At 36.0% G+C, this 20,084-nt stretch overlaps 1 protein-coding gene across 1 annotated transcript in view; it reads left to right on the plus strand.

Moving 5' to 3' along the window:
- The window catches only part of SPG11 (SPG11 vesicle trafficking associated, spatacsin), an 82,534-nt gene that overhangs the window by 10,776 nt on the left and 51,674 nt on the right, over nucleotides 1-20,084 (plus strand). The window contains exons 7-17 of the mRNA XM_016211390.2: nucleotides 979-1,124; nucleotides 3,540-3,672; nucleotides 6,792-6,947; nucleotides 7,342-7,517; nucleotides 9,579-9,755; nucleotides 11,047-11,118; nucleotides 11,408-11,535; nucleotides 11,859-12,034; nucleotides 12,740-12,953; nucleotides 16,545-16,748; nucleotides 18,408-18,514. Of these exons, the coding sequence (XP_016066876.2) occupies nucleotides 979-1,124; nucleotides 3,540-3,672; nucleotides 6,792-6,947; nucleotides 7,342-7,517; nucleotides 9,579-9,755; nucleotides 11,047-11,118; nucleotides 11,408-11,535; nucleotides 11,859-12,034; nucleotides 12,740-12,953; nucleotides 16,545-16,748; nucleotides 18,408-18,514 (1,689 nt within the window). The remainder of the gene's footprint in view (nucleotides 1-978; nucleotides 1,125-3,539; nucleotides 3,673-6,791; nucleotides 6,948-7,341; nucleotides 7,518-9,578; nucleotides 9,756-11,046; nucleotides 11,119-11,407; nucleotides 11,536-11,858; nucleotides 12,035-12,739; nucleotides 12,954-16,544; nucleotides 16,749-18,407; nucleotides 18,515-20,084) is intronic.

A 20,084-nucleotide genomic window follows, 5' to 3' on the forward strand; every position in this document is an offset into this window, starting at 1 on the left:
GCTGCCCTGGTGGTGGTAGTGCCTACTCTGTTCTTTACGTAATAACCTTTCATAGAGGAAATTTGGTGTTACTCTTGGGAAGGTTTTCTCTTGTGGTTTCTGCTCAGCTAAATGCTAAGATACTAAGAGAAAGTCTAATAGTAATAAAGTTTGTTTTTTATCCTGGGAGTCTTCACTTGACAGGTTCGTGCAAGCACAGGTTGCATGCTGGCTGCTTGTGGGCCATGAATGAACTGCAGATTTATTTTGTTTGGCTTGTACTATCTACACTTGTTAAAAAGATTTTATGTCTTTTAAACATGTAAAATTAGAGGATTTCACACAAAACCTGGATTTCCAGCTGTTCCTGACAACTTATAAGATCTGGCAACACTGGACCTGCATTCCTACAGAGTATTTATGAGTTGTAGCTGAATTTCAGCTCTTAGATGAGCCATTTTTTTTCTGGTTAGCTTTCTGTTGCACGTGTCTCACCACCTGTTTGGCTCTTGTAGGCATTTGGGTTTGATGTTTCAGACATTCAGCATTTATGCCCTAACCTCCTGCAAAGCTGTTGAATGTTATGATTGAACTAACTATGTGTGTCTTCAGTACTCCACTTTTGGTAAACATGTATTTCTGTATGTCAAGAGCATGCTATTGTTTTATTTTAGTAAACCAGAAATATGACACCTCTTTAAATAGTTAAAGATTCCAGGTATTGATCGTGCAAGATAATACAAAGTAAAAAAGTGAAATTTAGTGCTGTTTCATAGACTGCATTGTTTTTCCAGAATTTGTCTTATGGTCAGTGTTTTAAAAATAGAACACTTTTAACAACATTGGAAAATCATGATGAATTAATTAAGGTCATAATAGTACCTGGTGTCCAAAAAATATATTTGTAATTATAGTGCTGAAGTATTGGATGATTAATTCCTGTCAAAATCCTAAAGCCTAAGTCCTAACTTATTAAATTAACTTTTATTTTTCCTTTAGAAAATGGACTCTCTCTGATATTGTTTGGTTTGACTCAAGAGGAGTTTTTAAATAGACTAATGATCCATGGAAGTGCCAGCACTGTGGACTCTCTCTGCCATCTTAATGGTTGGGGGAGGTGCTCAATCCCCATACATGCACTAGAGGTAACAGAATTAAATGTCTGTATAACTTTGTTTCATTATTTTCTGTCATACACTCTTATATGACTGATGATATGGGAGAATTCATTTAACCTAGCAGCAAAAAGAACTATATAGTCTTTATCCACCCGTTTGCTTAATTCTGGCTATTTCACTACCGTGATTCTGCTTAGCAGTTTACACTTTTTGGCTTTAAAAGATATAAGATTATAATAAACACTATGTAAGGAAACAAAAGTTACAAGAAATGGAAGCAGCAATAAGCCGATGAGACTAAATGGAAGCAAGCTATGGAAAGCTTGAACAGGAGTAATTTTTTGTTCCCACCTTGTAGTCTCTACTCTTCTAATCCAGCTATAGAAACATCACCTGCATTTATATAGTATTTCCTAGTTCACAAACACTTTATGTGCACTACCTAATTTTATCCTAAAATTAACCACGTGAGATGGGTTGGGTAGTTTTCATTCATTTCATTTTACAGATGAAACCCTTAGGCTCAGAATGGTTGAGTAAGTGGCCCATAGCCATACTAATAAAGACAGGAGATAGAATCAAAGTCAGGACACTTTCTACTATACTACACAGGCCCCTGAAAGGTCAAAAAGTGGAACTTAATAATGTTCTGTGCCAGTTTGTTTTTTTATGACAGCTTTATTGAGATAAAATTCACATACTATAAAATTTACCCATCTAAAGTAGACAGTGCAGTGGTTTTTAATATATTCAGAGTTGCACAACCATCACTACTAATTCCAGAACATTTTCATCACCCCAAAAAGAAACTATACCTATTAGCAGTCACTTCCTATTCCTTGAGGCCCCTAAGTCCCAAACACAAACCTACTTTCTGTCTCTGGATTTGCTTCTTCTGGACATTTCATATAAATAGAATTTTAAAATATATGGATTTTTGTGACTGGCTTTTTTCACTTAGCATGTTTTCAGGGTTCATCCATGTGGTAGTATGTTTTAGTACTTCATTCTTTTTTATGGCTTAATAATGCTTCATTATATGATTATACCACTTTTGTTTTTCCATTCCTCAGTTGATAGATATTTTAGTTGTTTCTACTTTTTGGCTATTATGAATAATCCTGCTATGAACAGTGATGTAAGATTTTGTGTCACCCTGTGTTTTCATTTCTCTTGGGTATACAGCTAGCAGTGGAATGACTAGGCCATTTAACTTTTTGAAGAACCACCAGTTTATTTTACATTCCCACCAGCAATATATGAGGGTTCCAGTAGTAGTTCCACATCCTTGTCAACACTTACTGTTCACCTTTTGTATTATAGCCATCCTAGTGGTTGTGAAGGCAAAATGAAGTGGTATTTCATTGTGATGTTGATTTACATTTTGCTAATGACTAATGATATTGAACATGTTTTCATGTGTTTATTAGCCATTTGTATATCTATCTCTTTGGAGAAATGTCTATTTAAATCCTTTGTCCATTTCTAAATTGAGTTATTTGTGCTTATTGTTGAGTTCTAAGAGTTTTTTATATGTCCTGGATACTAGACCTTTATGAGATACAAGATTTGTAAATATTTTCTCCCATTCTGTAGATTGTCTTTTCATCTTCTCGATGGTGTTCTTTGAAACACAAGTTTTTATTTAATTTTGATGATCAAAAAAATTTGTTTTTGGTCACTTGTGCTTTTGGTATCATATCCAAAAAACCATTGCCTAATCTGAGATTTATAAGAGTTTTATAGTTTTAGCTTTTACATTTTAGGTCTCTGGTGTATTTTTATTTATTTTTGCATATGGTATAAGGAAGGGATCCAACTTAATTCTTGTGCATGTTCCAGCACCATATGTCAAAAAACTTAATTTTATATGCTCCAAAATAATTATTGTAGAAAGTTTGAGTAATAAGGGAAAAAGAAAATTTGTTTTCATCCCCTGAAATTTTTTCTTTCTTTCTTGTTCAACTGAACATTTAAAGATACACACATTTTTTTAAATCTGTGATTTCTAAATATTCTCTATGGATAGGTTCCTCAAAATACCTAGTCAGAAATTGGAGTCTGTTTTTAGTTCGCTTTTTAGTTAACTTTATATCCTACTGCTTTAACATTTTAATTCAAGTAGACTGTAACTTAATTGTAAGGGTGATCCACTAGTACCTAGCATTGAATTGTTTTAGAATTACAGAGCAGTAGAGCTGGAAGGGTGTTCTCTTCTGACCTGTCCCTGCTGAAGCAGAAACATGTTCAAAAAGGTTAGAGACTTGCCCCAGATTCAGTAAATTAGTCATTGTCAGAATCCTCCCTAGAACCCAGGTACTCCTATAAGATAAAGATAGCCTTGTGTCTTCAGTCTCAGCACATTAAGTTCTGAAGTTTAAAAAAATTTTTGTCCTGACTTTTTTCCTATGGTAATTTTTTTCTGATTTTCTCCCACTTTAGGCTGGGATAGAGAATCGTCAGCTGGACACAGTAGATTTCTTTTTGAAGAGCAAGGAAAATCTTTTGAATCCATCCCCAAAATCTTCTGTATCTGATAGCTTTGATCACTTTCCATCACAGTTATATTTAAGAAGTAAGTAAAATAAAGATGTCTACATTTGTGTTTATCATTTTATCTTTTTGTTGTTAATCCTCACCTGAGGATATTTTTTTCCCATTGATTTTTTTTTTTTTTAGAGACAGCGGAAGGGGGGAGGGAGGGAGAAAGGGAAGGAGGGAGAGAGAGAGAGAAAGGGAGAAAGAGAGAGAGAGAGAGAAACAGATGTGAGAGAGACACATCGATTAGTTGCCTCCCTCACACTCTCTGACTGGGGCCAGGGATGGAACCTGCAACCCAAGCATGTGCCCTTGACCGGGAATCGAACCCACGATCCTTTGGTGTGCTGGCCTACGCTTTAAACACTGAGCAACACCAGCCAGGGCTCATTTTATCTTTTTAATCACTTCTGAATTACTGTTTTTTTAAAAAGTATGTTTTTATTGATTTTTAGAGAGAAAGGGAGAGGGACAGAGATAGAAACATCAATGAGAGAGAAACATCATCGATCCACTGCCTCCCACATGCCCCCCACTGGAGACAGAGCCTGCATCCTGGGCATGTTCGAACCAGTAGCCTCTTGATTCATGGGTTGATGCTCAGCCACTTAGCAACATTGGCCAGGCTATCATTGTATTTTCTGATAACTTATTTATTTACTAAGACTCAGTCTTGAGATTTCATTTCCTCGGTGGAAATTGAGTTGTGAGAATCAATAATATTCTCATTCTAAGTAGGGTGTTTATTATTCATATCCTGTACTGTGTTTTGTATTTTTAGTATACAAGGAAGAGATGATCTTTCAAATTCAAGAGGTTTTTATTCAAAAGAGAATAAAATTTATTTGCAAAATTGCCTACCCTTGCAACTGCCTGAGATGTACAGTGACAATGCAGAGCTGGCTGAGATGTACAGTGACAGTGCTGCTGGCTGAGTTATGGATTGGGACTTGTTAATAAGAATTTTCAGCCTGACTCATCTACTGTATTACCAACACTTTTCAAGATTTTGGTTTCCCTTTTTAATAAACAGGAAAGATGGCTTTTATTTTTGGATCAGGTAGCCATACAGATCCTCTCCTCAGAGGCATAGGGTAATAAAGTGTGTTTTTCCCTATACATAAGATTTATAATCTTATAATATTTTTTACTTGATATATTATAGACATCTTTCCTGGGGGTTTTTTGTTTGTTTGTTTAGGCTCTTTGAAATTCTGTATTTGATACATAGTCTAGGGTTGACTTATGGGTTTTTTTATGGTTTTTTTTTTTTTTTATTGATTTCAGAGAAGGAGAGAGAGAGACACACATCAGTGATGAGAGAGAATCATCGATTGGCTGCCTCCTGCACTCCCCCTACTGGGGCAAATCTGCAACCCAGGCGTGTGCCCTGATGAGGAATCAAAGCGTGATTCTTCTGGTTCATAGGTCGATGCTCAACCACTGAGTCACGCCAGCTGGGCATAGACATCTTTCTTGTTAATAATAGATATGCTTATTATTTATGGGATTAGTGAACATTTGGTAAAATATCCTTGCTTAGGAAACATGCTTGGGTTCAAACAGCTCATAACATTTATTTATACTTTTGGTTTACAGGATTAATACATTAAAAATACTATCATGTTTTATTGGTCCAATAATTGTGTTGTGGCTGTATTGCCAATAATAACCCTTATTGCCTCAGTAGCCTAGCAGGTCTTGGCTCATGGGATTAAGGTAGCTGAGTTGGCATGGACCAAATGTCTTTGTGGATGGTTTGGACAGGACATTTATGGTGATATAGAATTTCATTGTATAGATTCTACCGTAATTTACTCAACCAAACTTCTGTTAGACATTTGGATTGATTCCAATTTTTACTATTATTTTCAATTTGCTATAAATGGCGTATGTGTAAAGTTAATTACTTGGGATAAATTACTAGATGTGGAATTTCCATGTCAAGAGGTACACATTTTATATTCTTAAATGTTTTGATAAATTGTCCTTCAGAAAAATTTTATCACTTTGTACTCTAGTTATATGGATAAAATGACAACCTGCCTTTTCCATCAATGTAGTGTTAGTTCTCACTGAGAATGTGGATTAGAAATACTCTTTTTTTAAAAAACATTCCCTTTTATTTTGAGTGCAGAGTTTGGTCTCTTCCCTCTTGAATTGCTAACTTTTTTACGCTCCAATTTTTTTTTTAATCTCAAATTTATAGAAAAGGGCCTAGTTTGTGGTGGTGAGTGGGCTTCATCAGCAGTTATATGGTCATTATTTATTACTGCTTTTTGGTGGTCATGATTTCTAGTCAATTCACTCTCATCTGCGTTGCTCTGCCCTAAAGGGTAAGGGAATGAGTCTGGAAATAAGAAAGCATGGGAATAGCTTTATCTGCTCTCCCAGGAGAAAACCCATGTTTACCATCTTTATCACTCACACAGAGTCCTAGAGCTGATGCTGAGATAAACTGGAATCACTTCATTAGGGCCTGCAACTGACAAAAGGAGGATTCAGGCGCCCACATTCCTTGCTTTCACCTGCATGTTTAAGATAATGGTTTTAGAATCATACAGTCTTAACTTCAGATTTTGGCTCTGCTACTTACTTTTCAAATTAGCCTGAGCAAGTTATTTATTCTCTCGGAAGCTCAGTTTCTTCATCTATGGAAAGGGGGCTATAACACCTACCTCTCAAGTTGTTGAAAGGAATAAATGTGATAGCATTTATAAAACATCGAATACAATACTTAAGATACAGTAGGTGGTCAACAAAATGATAGTTACTAGTAAAATAGTACCAGTAAATACTGACTAGTAGTAAGTAGAATCAGTAAAGTTTGCAAGTAATACGATTTTATAAAAGTTTTGTGAGCTGTTTTGAGAATTAAACTTTGGTCCTTATGGTGGGGAGAGGGACTGGGGAGGGGGAAGGAACGGGGTGGAATGGGTCATTGGGGAGAAAAAGGGACATCTGTAATAATTTAAACAATAAAACTTTAAAAAATAAAAATAAAAAGCAGACTGACCTTTAAAAAAACAAAAACAAACAAAAAAATTGGTCCTTGTTTTACATTTTAAAATATTGCAACATGGTATTTTTGGATATATTCATTTTATTGGGAATATCCTGGTGATCTTCATGTTAATTTCTTTGGTTGTTTCACAGATGTGGAAGAGCTGACACCAGCATTGGATTTACTTTGCTCAGCAATTAGAGAAAGTGATTCAGAAACCCAAAGCAAAAACTTCTCAGAACAATTACTTAATCTTACACTGTCCTTCCTTAACAAGCAAATAAAGGAGCTTTTTATTCACAATGAAGGTAAGAATAGCAGCAAAGAAGGGTGGAATTGTCCTATTCTTGTGTCAGAATAGAGATATAAGTGGGCGTATTGCATGAGAGCACATAAGCCAGTGGAGGACCATTTGCTAAAATTGGGTAAAATGAGCTTGTAACTGAGTGAATGAAATGGGCTTTAACACTGGGAAAGTTGGCAGAAAGGACTAATCATTGTGAGGAGGATTATATTAAATCATGGAGTTAATTGTAAATAGGAAAAAGCTCATTTTTTGTTTGAAATTTTGAAAACACTGAGTTTGAATTTTGACATTTTCTAGAATTCTTTATAACAGCTTGTGATATATTCTCTCTCTTTCTGTACACACACACAAATTTTTATGTGTATATGAAATTGGTATGTTGGTGTTTTTCGTAGAGTTAGATGAACATCTACAAAAAGGAGTGAACATTTTGACCAGCTACATTAACGAACTTCGAACCTTCATGATAAAGTTTCCTTGGAAACTAACAGATGCTGTGGATGAATATGACGCAAATGAAAATGTCCCCAAAGTAAAGGAAAGCAGTATATGGGAGAAACTCAGTATTGAGGTACATATGACTAATTATCACTTCTTTTATTTGCCAGATTGAGAGAATCTGAGAAAACAATAGAATAAACAGAATTTAGACTCTATGTGATTCAGAAACTTTGGCAAGGGCTTTAGGTTTTGTAGATTTGGAGATCTCTGGGCACAACTTTAGATTTATGTTTACAAGCTTTGTTTATTTAATTCAGAACACAGTAGGTCCCTCTTAGTGCCACATCTGCCCACTTGGCTCCAGTGACAAATACCCAGCCCTGAACCCATGAGCAACACTCCCTGAATGGCTAGGGCCTGGCACTTCGGACTTAGGCATTCTGCCTGATCTTTGGATTGCTGTTGGTGATTCAGTCTTAGGAAACTTGTGACATTATTGCCTGGAAGTATACTCAATTTGAGTCCTATCTCAGATTCTAGTTAAGGTATTTTGCCAGTTAAATTTTCTGTGCTCATCTGCTTGCCTTTCTTTTTATAATAGAGGTTAATACAACCAAACTGTGCTGGACTAGGGACTAGAAGAATCCCTCCACCCACATGGAGAGCATTGGTATTGGAAATACAAAGGCCAAAATAGCTTAACCCAGCTGATCAGTGTCAATAGGGAATGAAAGTGATAAGGTTGAGAGGCTGCCAGGTTTGCAGGACTGCTGTTCTTGGGGCAGAGACATAGGGAAGTACAATACCTAGTGTAACTGCATTTTCTGTATCTCTTATTTATTCTGTAGCCAAAAATTACTGGATTTTTTTCCTACTTTATTTGGCTTCTGTTTGTCAGCCTCCTTTGCAGGTTTCACCTGCTCTTCTCTGCTCTGCATTCCCCTTTGATGTCTTCCAAGGTTCCATTATCCGTGTTCCTCTACTCTTTGTACTCAAAATCACTGGTGTTTAATTTTGGGGGAGGTTATAGTCTACTGTGATGAAAGCTGTAGACTCTTGTCTCCAAAAATGTACATGTGAATGTGTGCGTGTGCACATATACACAATTTTGCACATGGCTTAATGAGGTTTACGCACCCCTCTAAAGCCCCTGGCTAAGAATGCCCCCTTTCTGTTCTCTCTTGGGTTTAGGTCTTCAGTTTATGCTTGATTTCTTCTTACTTAGATTATTGCAGTAATCTAATGCCTCACTTTCTTGAGCTTGAATCCCTTTCAGTCCATTCTCCACTTGCTGCCTGAATATTCTTCCTAATATATATATATATTCTTCCTAATATGTATATATATGATTATATCACTTCATGCTTTTAAGATCCTTCAGTGCTCCACATAAGTGTCAGGATAAAATCCATCTCATAGCCCGGCCGGGCGTGGCTCAGCGGTTGAGCGTCAACTTAGGATCCAGGCAATTGGGGTTCGATTCCCTGTCAGGGCACATGCCCGGGTTGTGGGCTCGATCAATGACTCTCTCATCATTGATGTTTTTCTCTCTCTCTCTCCCCCTCTCTTTTCCTCTGTCTGAGATCAATAAAGATATATTTTAAAAAAAAATCCATCTCATACACACAGTGCCCTTCATGCTGGAACCTCTGCCTTTCTTTCATGCCTCATCTGCTACTCTGCCCAGCTTCTTTTTTCCCCCCTGTTATATCCAGTAATTTGGAGATCCCTGAAGACTTGATGCTGTTTCTTGCCTTTATGCCGCTGCACATAATTTTCCCTCTTTTTGGAACTCTTGTCCTCTTTTCTCAATATATATAACAGTTGTCTTTAAAACTCTTACCTCATCAGTCATCTCTACTAGGAAGCCTTTTCTTTGTGGTCACCCCTCTTATGTCATGCTCCTCTTCTGAACCCTCCTCTCTAGCACCCTGGGTGACACCTGTATCATCTCCCTTATCATATAGTACTATAATAATCAGCACTTTATTTGTGTGTGTTCCACTAGTCTAAAAGCTCCTGGCCAGCAGGGTCTGTGTTTCAGTCAACTTTGTATCTTCTATGCAAAGACCAAAATCTAGTAGTAGATTTTCAATAAAAGTCCTATAATAGGTGCTCGATAAATGTGTAAGTCCATGTTGATAATCTTATAAAGGAACTTAAAAGGCAGATTTTGTTTCCCTTTTCCTAGGAAGTTATTGCCAATGCCATTTTAAACAACAAAATACCAGAGGCACAAACTTTCTTCAGGATTAATAGTCATTCTGCTCAAAGACTCGAAGAGCTGATTAAAATAGGCCTACATTTGGTCTTTGACAATTTGAAAAAGAACAATGTAAAGGAAGCCTCTGAACTTTTAAAGAATATGGTGAGTGGCATAATCTGTTTGTCTGATCTTAAAGTCCCTAAAGAAAAGATCTCTATATACAGTTTCTGGTTGATATAAGAATTGACTTATTTGTGTCTGTCATGATCATTGGGAAATCAGATTTGATTCCAGCCAGTGTGAGTCATTTATCTCATAGTTGCAGTAGAACTACTGATATAATGAAAATGTGCGGCCTTTTTATGTAGATATGGTAAATGAATATTTTTATAACATGCGAGGCCTTAGAGTCAAATTTAGTCCTTTAAAAATGCCAAGGTGAGGCTTAAATTTTTTTAGTGCATGCTCAAATTGGAGCTAAGTTACATTCCTTTTATAACCTTTTGGGTGTCTGGTCAGGAAGAAACAAGATTTTCTCTGTTTACAGTGATGCAATGAACTCAGCACCTTTTGGCCACCTTTGGACCACTGTTACTGATTTGTAACTTGGAAAGTCCACGGTTGACCAGGGCCCAACCTCCCCCATCCCACAAGTTATAGATGGGAGCTTGAATTGACCTACTGAATATAAAATAATAAAGCCAAAATTTTACACACACACAAAAAAAATTTATTTGTATTCATATTGTATCACAGACTAAGAGATTTGTGTAGCTTTTACTAGGAAATAATAATATTAAAATGTTTTTTGGTACTGAGAATTTTCTTGAAGATATTTTTGATTCAAGTTTCTGTTATTTGCTCTCTGTTAGACTTGGCACTTTGGTTAAAAGTAGACAGTGTTTCTCGTCGAAGGCTTCACACATGTCCAAGCCTGCACAGGACCTCATCGTATGTTGGGGGACATTTTATATTGTGCATGTGACCCCTTACACCTCCATTTGAGCTTTCTAATGGCCTATACCTTTGCTTCGTGCTCCATGGCTTTACTTCATTTGAGGTAGGGCTCCTGGACTAGACTAAGATGTGGCCCTAATCTTCATGGTCAGGGCCTTACCTATGGTAACTTTCTGGAAGTGTAGAAGAGTGAAACTATGAGCTGACTTTTGTTTTTAAGTGAGTCATCATATCAGATACCTGTAGTTTTGGTCCAGTGGTAGCCTGTCATTACCTTAAATTGTTCGATGTGCTGCCTTTGTTCTGGCAAAATGCTTAAGGACTCTAGGCATAGGCAATAAATATGTATGATAAATGTAGAAAACGAATGTTCACAAGAGCAGGAAAGCTGTGAAATTTTATACATGTCTATAATAGAGTACTTCTGTATCCAACATATGTATTATATTTAAAATAGCTCCAATACAAAATTAAGTTTTTTCTATGTTTATTATAGGGCTTTGATGTAAAGGACCAGTTGCTCAAGATATGCTTCTATACAACTGATAAAAATATACGAGACTTTTTGGTAGGTAAAAGTGAGACTATGCAGTTTACATGTTCTAGTAAACCTTGGTGAAACTTCAAAATAAATTATTTTAACATTCAACTAATATCCAGTAAGTGAAAGTAAGACAACTTCTTTTTCTTTTTAAATGATCATTTTGCATCTGTGGCAAAGGAAAACTTGTGTGAATATATACATTACCTCAAAAATTCAAAATACAATTCTTAAGTCGCATTTAATTTCATGACATTTGTTTTGGAAATGTGCTTGGTTTTTGTGAAGTCACTGCTTTCATTACTTTTTATTCAAGGTTGAAATTTTAAAAGAAAAAAATTATTTTTCTGAAAAAGAGAAAAGAACTATAAACTTCGTGCATCAAGTTGAGAAGTTTTACTCAGAACATTTGCAAGAAAATATGCAGATCCAGTCCTTTCCCAGGTAGCCTCATTAGCCCCCTTTTGGTAATATGGGAAGAATATTTTAGATAGTGTTTAGTTTTTAATTGTTAATGAGCATGAATTTCTTCTGTGGAATTGAGCTTACATTGCCTATAAAGGTAAAACTTGTATCATCCAGAAGGGACTCAGGAATTTCCTGTTCTTTCAGTATGTGCATAATCAGATATATATTTTTAAGATAATAAATTCAAAATTAAGAGTATTAAAGTATGTGTTCCCCCCAAAGAACAGTAGTTTCTGAGCAGATTAAAAAATGATGCTTTTTCCTGCAAAATTAAAAAAAAAATTATATCACTGTTTTAGGTATTGGATAAAGGAACAAGATTTTTTCAAGCACAAATCTGTTTTGGACTCATTCCTGAAATACGATCACAAAGATAAATTTAACAAACAAAACCATAGAATTGCATTAAATTGGGCTGAGTGGTGGAATCAACAAACACAAGAATCTATCCTCCTGCCCAGGATAAATCCACAAGGCAAGTGTGAGAGAGCCTGAAATCTGAACATATGGAATGAGTATTAAATTAGGCCTTAGTATATCTTGGTGTCTCTCCATTTTAGAATTCCTTTTGGGGGGAAATATTCAGTTCCTTTAAAATGCAAGTCATTAAGACCTCTATCTCAAGGTTTTTGTAAGGGATTTGTACTAGTGAAAGAGAAAAGTTGTATGGTTCAATAAGTTGAGATTTCAGGGCTGAATTCTCTTCCCTGCCCTAAGGTGACATTTTTAATTTTTACAAATAGTCTTTGAATTTTTTCTTGTGTAAACTGAGGATCTATATCACATTGAGGCTCTGGGTAATAACTAACAATGGTAAACAGTGGTAGTTCATAGGGTGTCAAATTCATGTTTATTATTATAGCCAAAGTTTTTATTTATATTAAGAAAAAGAAAAGGGAGAAAGAGGCTGAAAAGATAAGTGAAACACACAGCTAATTCCCAAGTTTTATTTAACCACTGTACTAATAAGAAGCAACATTTAGCTCTTCCTCCAGCTGAACAGCGATTATAAAATGAACAGCAACATAAAAGAGGAAAATAGTAAAAGAAGCAGAGGGCCTGAATAATTCATATATATAAATATTGTCATGATCGTCATATTTACTGTTGATTAGTATTGAGTTTGTGTCAATAATTATAATTCATTGCTATTTTAAAATGTATTTTGTTCTTGATATAGAGTACAAATCGTATTCCCCTGAAGTCCTCTGGAGATACCTCACAGCTCGCCATGATTGGTTAAGCATTATCTCATGGATTAGAGAATTTCAGACCCAGAATATTCATTCTTCACTTCAGCAGAACAAATGGCCTCCTCTGACTGTTGATGTTATTGATCAGAGTACTTGCTGCAGCAACAACATGAGGAATAAAATTTTAGATGAGCTTGCCAGGTACTATGTGGGGAAGAGGGATAAAAAATAATTCTGTAATGTTTCCTTTGAAATGCCATGAAAACAGTTTCATAGTATTTTAAAATGGAAAGGGCATTATTGTATATTGAGGTTTTAAAATCACATGCATTTAGCATCATGTAGTGAATAGACTCTCAAATTCTAGATGAAGGTTCTTCCCCAAGCCTTGTACAGTGGTCCCTCTATTTTCGAGTGTAATCCGTTCCGGAAGACCGTTCGAGTTCTGAAACGTTCGAAAACCGAGGGATCTAGAGCCGACAGCTGGGCCTCAGAATCATGCCCTCAGCAGAAGCTGCATGGCATGTTCGATTTTGGAGGCGAGTTCGAAAACCGAAGCATTTGCTTCTGGGTTTACAGCGTTTGTAAAGTGAAATGTTCATCAACGGAGATGTTCGAAAACCGAGGTACCAGTGCATATGCTCTGGTGTGGAAATGGTAAGCTGTCAGTGGGGCTGCAGGACCAAGTGGCAAGAGCTGAGGTGAGGATAGCTTAGTATCATGTAATGTCTCCCATTCTTCTCACTGGACCCATATGCTATGTATGGTCTTGAACTAAAGAGGCCTACTCAATTAAGAAATTAGTGAGGGGAAGGCGCTCCTGGAGTGGTAAGGAAAGACTTTGAACTTTACTTTTTAAAAATAATTATCTTAGATCAAACCATGTGAACTTAACATTTGTGTGGGTCAAAAATAGATGAATAGCAGCATTTTCATATCTTTCAACCTAATCTGTCTTCCTAAGCTATCAAAATAATATAAGGAGACTAAACATGTATATTAATTTTTAAATTTCTTAAATTTATTTTCCATGTATCACTTTATTTTATAGTTATACTTACTGAGGAGGTATAGCTGTATTGTTTACCCAACTTAAAGATGTGGAATCCGGAGAATTTAAAAGCTTTGCCCAATCCAGTACTTACAGGCTTTAATTTTTTTACCCCTGACTTCCTATTCATTCTTCTTCCCATTGCACTAAGTTCTCTTCTTCTTGTTTACTAAAAGTAAAATTTCATATAGCTTGTATGATTATTACATATTTTGTTTAATATTTGATTATATAAAAAGTTAATATATATGTATGACTTAACATGACAATAATGAACTAATGAAATCCACTACATTAACAGATTAAAGAGAAAAAATACCACCCTGATACACAAAAGCATTTGATAAAATTCAACACCTATTTGTAATAAAAACTGTTAGCAAACTAAGAATAGATGCAACTTCCTTAACTTGAAAGGGGCATCTAAAAAAAACATCTTGTAGCTAACATTATACTTAATGGTGAAACATCACAAGCATTCTCTTAGATTTGGAATAAGACAAGCCTGCTATCAATTCTTGCTAACCTGATCTTTAGATTAGTACAATATCAATAAAAATCCCAGCAGAATTTCTTCTGGGTTTTGATAAGCTGATTATAAGTATTAATACGGAAATGCAGAGGGTCAAGAAAAGCCCCCCAAAGAAGAACTTGCCCTACCAGATATCAAAACTTATTCTAAAGTTGTAGCTGTAGCAATTAAGACATTAGGAGTATTGGTGCAGGGATAGACAAATATACCAGTAGAATAGAATAGTGAGCATAGAAACAGACTTATACGTGCGTGCTCACTTTATATATGACAAAGGTGACACCACAAAACAGTGGGGAATGAATAGTCTTTTTGCAAATGGGGCTGGGGTGACTGGATGATAGCCATATAGGGGAAGAGTTAAATTGGACCCTCTGCCTTACATCATGCATAAAATCAATTCCAGGTAGATTTTTAAACCTAAATATCAAATGTAAAACTATAAACTTTTAGAAGATACAGAATATCCTCATGACGTGGGAGTAATGTATGCTTTCTAAAAGGCCTGAAGGAGCAAAGGAAGAGAACAGCTAGTGAGATCAAGAGAGCTGGCTGGCAGAATTGGGGCCCTTATAGGAGAGTGTCAGCCTACCTGCAATCACCAGCACAGAGAGAGCCAAAACATCCCCACTCTACCCTTTTTCTGACTTGTATCTCCTGGTGGGGGGGTCTCCCATAGGGCAAACCAAAACAGAAGCCTGAGAGCACTGGAGTCTTCTTGAGCAACCAGTACAGGTCAGTCTCCAGGGACACAGAGCAGGAGAAGAATAGAGCTTGGATCTGAAGGGGAAGATACCAGCACAATTAGGCATTTCACAAACAGGAAGCAAAAATGGCCAATAAACATATGAAAAGGTACTCTTCCTTATTTGTAGTCATGGAAATATACATTTGTTTTACAGAAAAAGTCTAGGAACAGTTGCAATGACCATCAAAGGTAGAATAGATAAATAAAATGTGGTATAGTCATGCAGTGTAATACTGTATAACAAAGCTAACAAACTGTAGCCACAGGTATCAACATAAATTGCACAATGTTCAGTAGAATGTTCTAGAATGTACCCGAGTGTTTTTATTTCTTTTTTAATCGTCACCTGAGGACATGCTTAGAGAGAGGAAGGGAGAGAGAAACCTTAATGTGAGAGAAACATCGATGGTTGCCTTCCATATGTGCCCCTACTGTGGATCAAACCTGCAGCCCAGGTATGGGCCCTGACTGGGAGTTGAATTGGCAACCTTTCAGTACACAGGACTACATGAGATCAACTGAGCCACTCTTGCTGGGTGAATGTTTTATTTATATATAAAGTTTAAAATAGGCAAAACCAAACCATATACTACTTGGGGTTACATATATGGATGCTAAAACTATGAATAAAACTAAGGGAATGGTTATCACAAAGTCAAGGTAGCAAAAGTCGTGCATTGGGGAAAGCATACAACAAAGGCTTCCAGGTATAATGTGCTATAATCAGGGTGGTGGTTACATGGTGTTTCTTTAAACTCCACATAATATATTTTCTGTACTCCTTTGTATGGTGTATATGATGTACTTAACAGTAAATTTGTAGAAAGTATTATTTCAATGCAAATTTCTATTGTTTAGTAGTTGGTTTATTTAACTTATTCTGCTTTAGTTTCTCAATGATTTTGTTTGTATATTTTTGTGAATTTCTCAGTGCTTGAAACATCTAGCTTCAAGAGCTAACCACTATTGTACACTGGATTGTACAGTTCCAGCCCAAAACAAAAAAATGGCGATAGCTTAGCTTAGGTTTTTGAAATATTTAAGATAACTCAAGACTGTTGTTACTACCTTTAAATACTACAATGATTCAGAAATCTTTGTTGGAAACCAGCAAAATGTGTCTCGTAATATATTTATAGAGGAAAAATTGGCAGCTTTAATTTGTAAATACTTTTTTTTTTTAAGCACAGTAAGTCCTTGCTTAACATTGTCAATACGTTTTGCGGCTTTAAGTAAAACGACGTTAATGAAACCAGTTTTACCACAGGATAATTGATATAAACAAGAGTTAAGTTTCTACAGCATCTCATCAATATTATGTTATAACAAAACAGTGTTGAGAGAAACAAAAGAACATTATTGGAGGACCTGCTATAGTTGAGACTTAAATTAACGGGAGTGGTTTGGTTGCTCTGAATCTGGCAACTTTTTAACTTGCCATCTCTTAAACCTGCCCTATAGGAATGGGAGTTTTATTATATCTGAACTACAAGACTTTCAACTCTTCCTCCTAAGACTGAACCGCATTGGGGGTGTGATGCAAGATGCCCTCCCTGTTCAAAACTACAGATCTAAAGAAGGTTGGGATTTCCACTCTCACTTCATTCTCTATTGTTTGGAACATGGTCTGCAGTATCTTCTTTATGTCTATCTTGACTGTTACAAGTAAGTACTGAGAATTGATTTGTCCTTAAGCAGGTCTTCATGTTTCCTCTTTCAATTCCACTTGAATGTGACAATAGCAAAGTATTGATCATTCACATGAAGAATACTGATCTTTTTGAAGTAGTTCCTCCCACTGCAGCACTCGGTACATCTTTTAGTTCCATGTTATAGTTAACTAAATGCTTATCATGTGTTTTTTGGTGATGTTAAATCTGTAACATCTCTTAACCTTTTAAATAACTGGAGATTAGAATAAAGTGAAAGAAATGCTTTAAAAGCTTAAAAGAGAGGAAGTTACTAACAGTTAACTTGGAATTTTTTGATACTTTCATTACCAGGCAAATGCTAAACAACTTTGAATTCATAGCCACTGCAGGTTAGATATGCTCTAAAATTTACATTTGGATGGATGAATGGATGGATGGATGGATGGGTGGATCTATCAATAGATATACAAATATACACTAACATATACCCACTTAATATCAACCTGCAGAATCATATTTGTGGCCAGTGTTCATTGCTATTGGGTCAGTAATAACAATAGTAGTAGTAGTCTCTAATACATGAGTGCTTACAATGTTTCTGGCACTTAGATTATCTTTTGTAATCTTCACAAAAACCTTATGAGGTGAAGAATATTTCCTTTACAGATGAGGAAACTGAAGCTTTGAGAGAGACTAAGTGACTTACTTATGGCACACAGCTAGTAAATGGCAAAGTCAGATTTAATTCTACTTAGGTTTGATTCTAGAGCCTACTTTCAGTGTGCTAATGAGAACATATTAATTTTGTGTAGTGAAGACTAGGAATTCAAGCAGAGGCTATATTTCTGGTTCATATCATTGAAGGTTACACACAGAAATATTTTCCTCAAAGCTACTGGCAAGCATTGATTTAAAAGCTATATTTTCAAAGGACCTATTCTGAGCCTTAACTCCTCAGTCCTCACTTCCCTGTAGTTGTGGAAAGGTTTTTATAAACCTCTTAAGTTTGAAAATGCTGAAGAGTTTTTATTGTAAAAATAATAAAATACAAAGTATCTTAAACAAGGTATCTGTTAATCTTATACAGAGCTGGTAATATTTTATTATGATACTAAACACATTTTAAATATAATCTGTTTCTAAAATTTTCCTCTATTTCCAGATCATAAGGAATATGTAAAACACAACACAAGTGGGAGTATATTATGTTATATTTACTTTTTAATTCCAAGGGTTTGTGTGTGTTTTTTGTTTTTTGTTTTTTTTAAATTTTATTATTGTTTAAAATATTACAGATGTCCCTTTTTCTCTCCAATGACCCGTTCCACCCCATTCCTTCCCCCTCCCCAGGGTTTTTTTTTTTTAAAATTGATTTCAGAGAGAGGAAGGGAGAGGGAGAGAGAGAGAAGCATCAGTGATGAGAGAGAATCATCCATTGGCTGCCTCCTGCATGCCCCTCCTGGGCATCGAACCTGCAACCCGGGCATGTGACCTGACCAGGAATTGAACCTTGGTCACCTGGATTGTAGGTCAGTGCTCAACCTCCCAGCCATGCCAGCTTAGCCCAAGGGTTTTTTTAATGCTAGTTATAACCTGAGCAAACATGGTTGTAACTGTCTGTCTAATCCTGCATGTTAATCAGATAGTTTGTTTTCTTTTGTTTTACATACAGGCTTAGACCTCCAAATTGTTCCTTTTTGGGAAAAAAAGAATTACATGAAGCTTACCCTTGGTTTGAATTTTTAGTTCAGTGTCGAGAAGTTTCCAGTAACTTAACAGGTATGGGTACTGTATTAAATACAAAAATTTCTTTGAATAAATAACTAGTCTGTTGAGTGGCATTTAACTTGTGAACTCTTTTAAATCATTTGGCTATAGACAAATATCTGACCATAATCTAGTCTCAAGTTTTGTTTAAGAAGCAGAAGACCAAAAATGTTAGCCTCTTCCCAGCCAAGAACAGCCAGACGGAGCAGAGTGTTGTTTCCTTTCCCTTTCAGCCTCCTGCTCTATTCTCTTTGAATATCTCTCATCCTACCAGTTTATCACAGGCTGAATTCCTGCTCTCTGGCAGATTGACACCCTTTTCCCATGGAGAAGTGATCTGTCTTCTTTTAGTAAGGAACTCCAGATGGAGTGAAAAGAAATCCACAGTGTATGGGGGCTTGTTGTGTCTTCTGTAGCAGAGCTGCTGACAGAGAGCATTGCTCTGGTTATAATCAGATAGAACCACCCTGTGAGTCCGGAGGGCTTCGCTGGTGTTATTCCAGAGATTCCAGAAAGGGCAAGTAATGTCAACAGCCTATCTTTCACTTTTATATAATGTCTGGTTTCTTTCCAAATGAAGAATTTTTTTCATAATGTATTTTTTGTTTTGTTTTATTTTGTTCTTTTGGGGCTGATTATAAAGTATTATATGTTTATTGTAAAAAGAAATTAGAAGCCCCAGGCAACTATTGAGAAGATAACATGTCCATAGGTAGATAGCCTTGGTAGATAGGAAGATTCTTAGATAACTTTTTTTAAAATATATTTTTACTGGTTTCAGAGAGAGGAAGGGAGAGGGAGAGATAGAAACATCAATGATAAGAGAGAGTCATCAATAGGCTTCCTCTTACACGCCCCCTGCTGGGGATGGAGCCTGAAACCCGGGCATGTGCCTGGACCAGGAATCAAACAGTGACTGCCTGGTCCATGGGTCAACAGTCAACCACTGAGCCAGCACTGGCCAGGCAATAGGTAACTCTTGATATACTTTAATGTATTTTGTTCTGGTTATTTTCTTCATAGTTTTTTTAACTTAGTCTATAGTATTTCATTCATCTAACAAATATTTATTGAGCTCCTACCTTGTGACAGTCTGTAAGTGCTAAGAATACAACCAGAAACATTTGTTTATTTGTATACTGCTTTTTTCATATAGTAATTATAACATAACAATTTTCCTGTGTTCCTAGAAACTGATCATTTTATGTTTATATGATATTTCATTGTATGGATATGTTCTTATTTAATCTTCTGTTCTCTCATTTTTTAACAGTGAGGCTTTCAGGTGTGTGTTTTTCTCTTATAAATAACAGTCTTGAATATACTTGAACATCAAATTTTTGTCCTCATTTCAGATTACTTCTTTATTACAGATAGATTTCTGGCTATGAAATTACTGGGTCAAGGGTTATGCATACTTTGAAGGTTCTTGTTATAAGGCCAGATTGCTTTCCAAGGGGTTTGCACCATTTTATCTTCATAAGCCCCAGCTGTTCTACACACTCTGTCCAGCTCTGTGATTGAGGATGATTATTTTTAAAATCATTGCTGTTTTGATAGGTGATACATGGTATCTAATTAT

The sequence above is a fragment of the Miniopterus natalensis genome, chromosome 1 (genome assembly GCF_054644295.1).
Source record: "Miniopterus natalensis isolate mMinNat1 chromosome 1, mMinNat1.hap1, whole genome shotgun sequence".
NCBI classification, from domain to species: Eukaryota; Metazoa; Chordata; class Mammalia; order Chiroptera; family Miniopteridae; genus Miniopterus; species Miniopterus natalensis.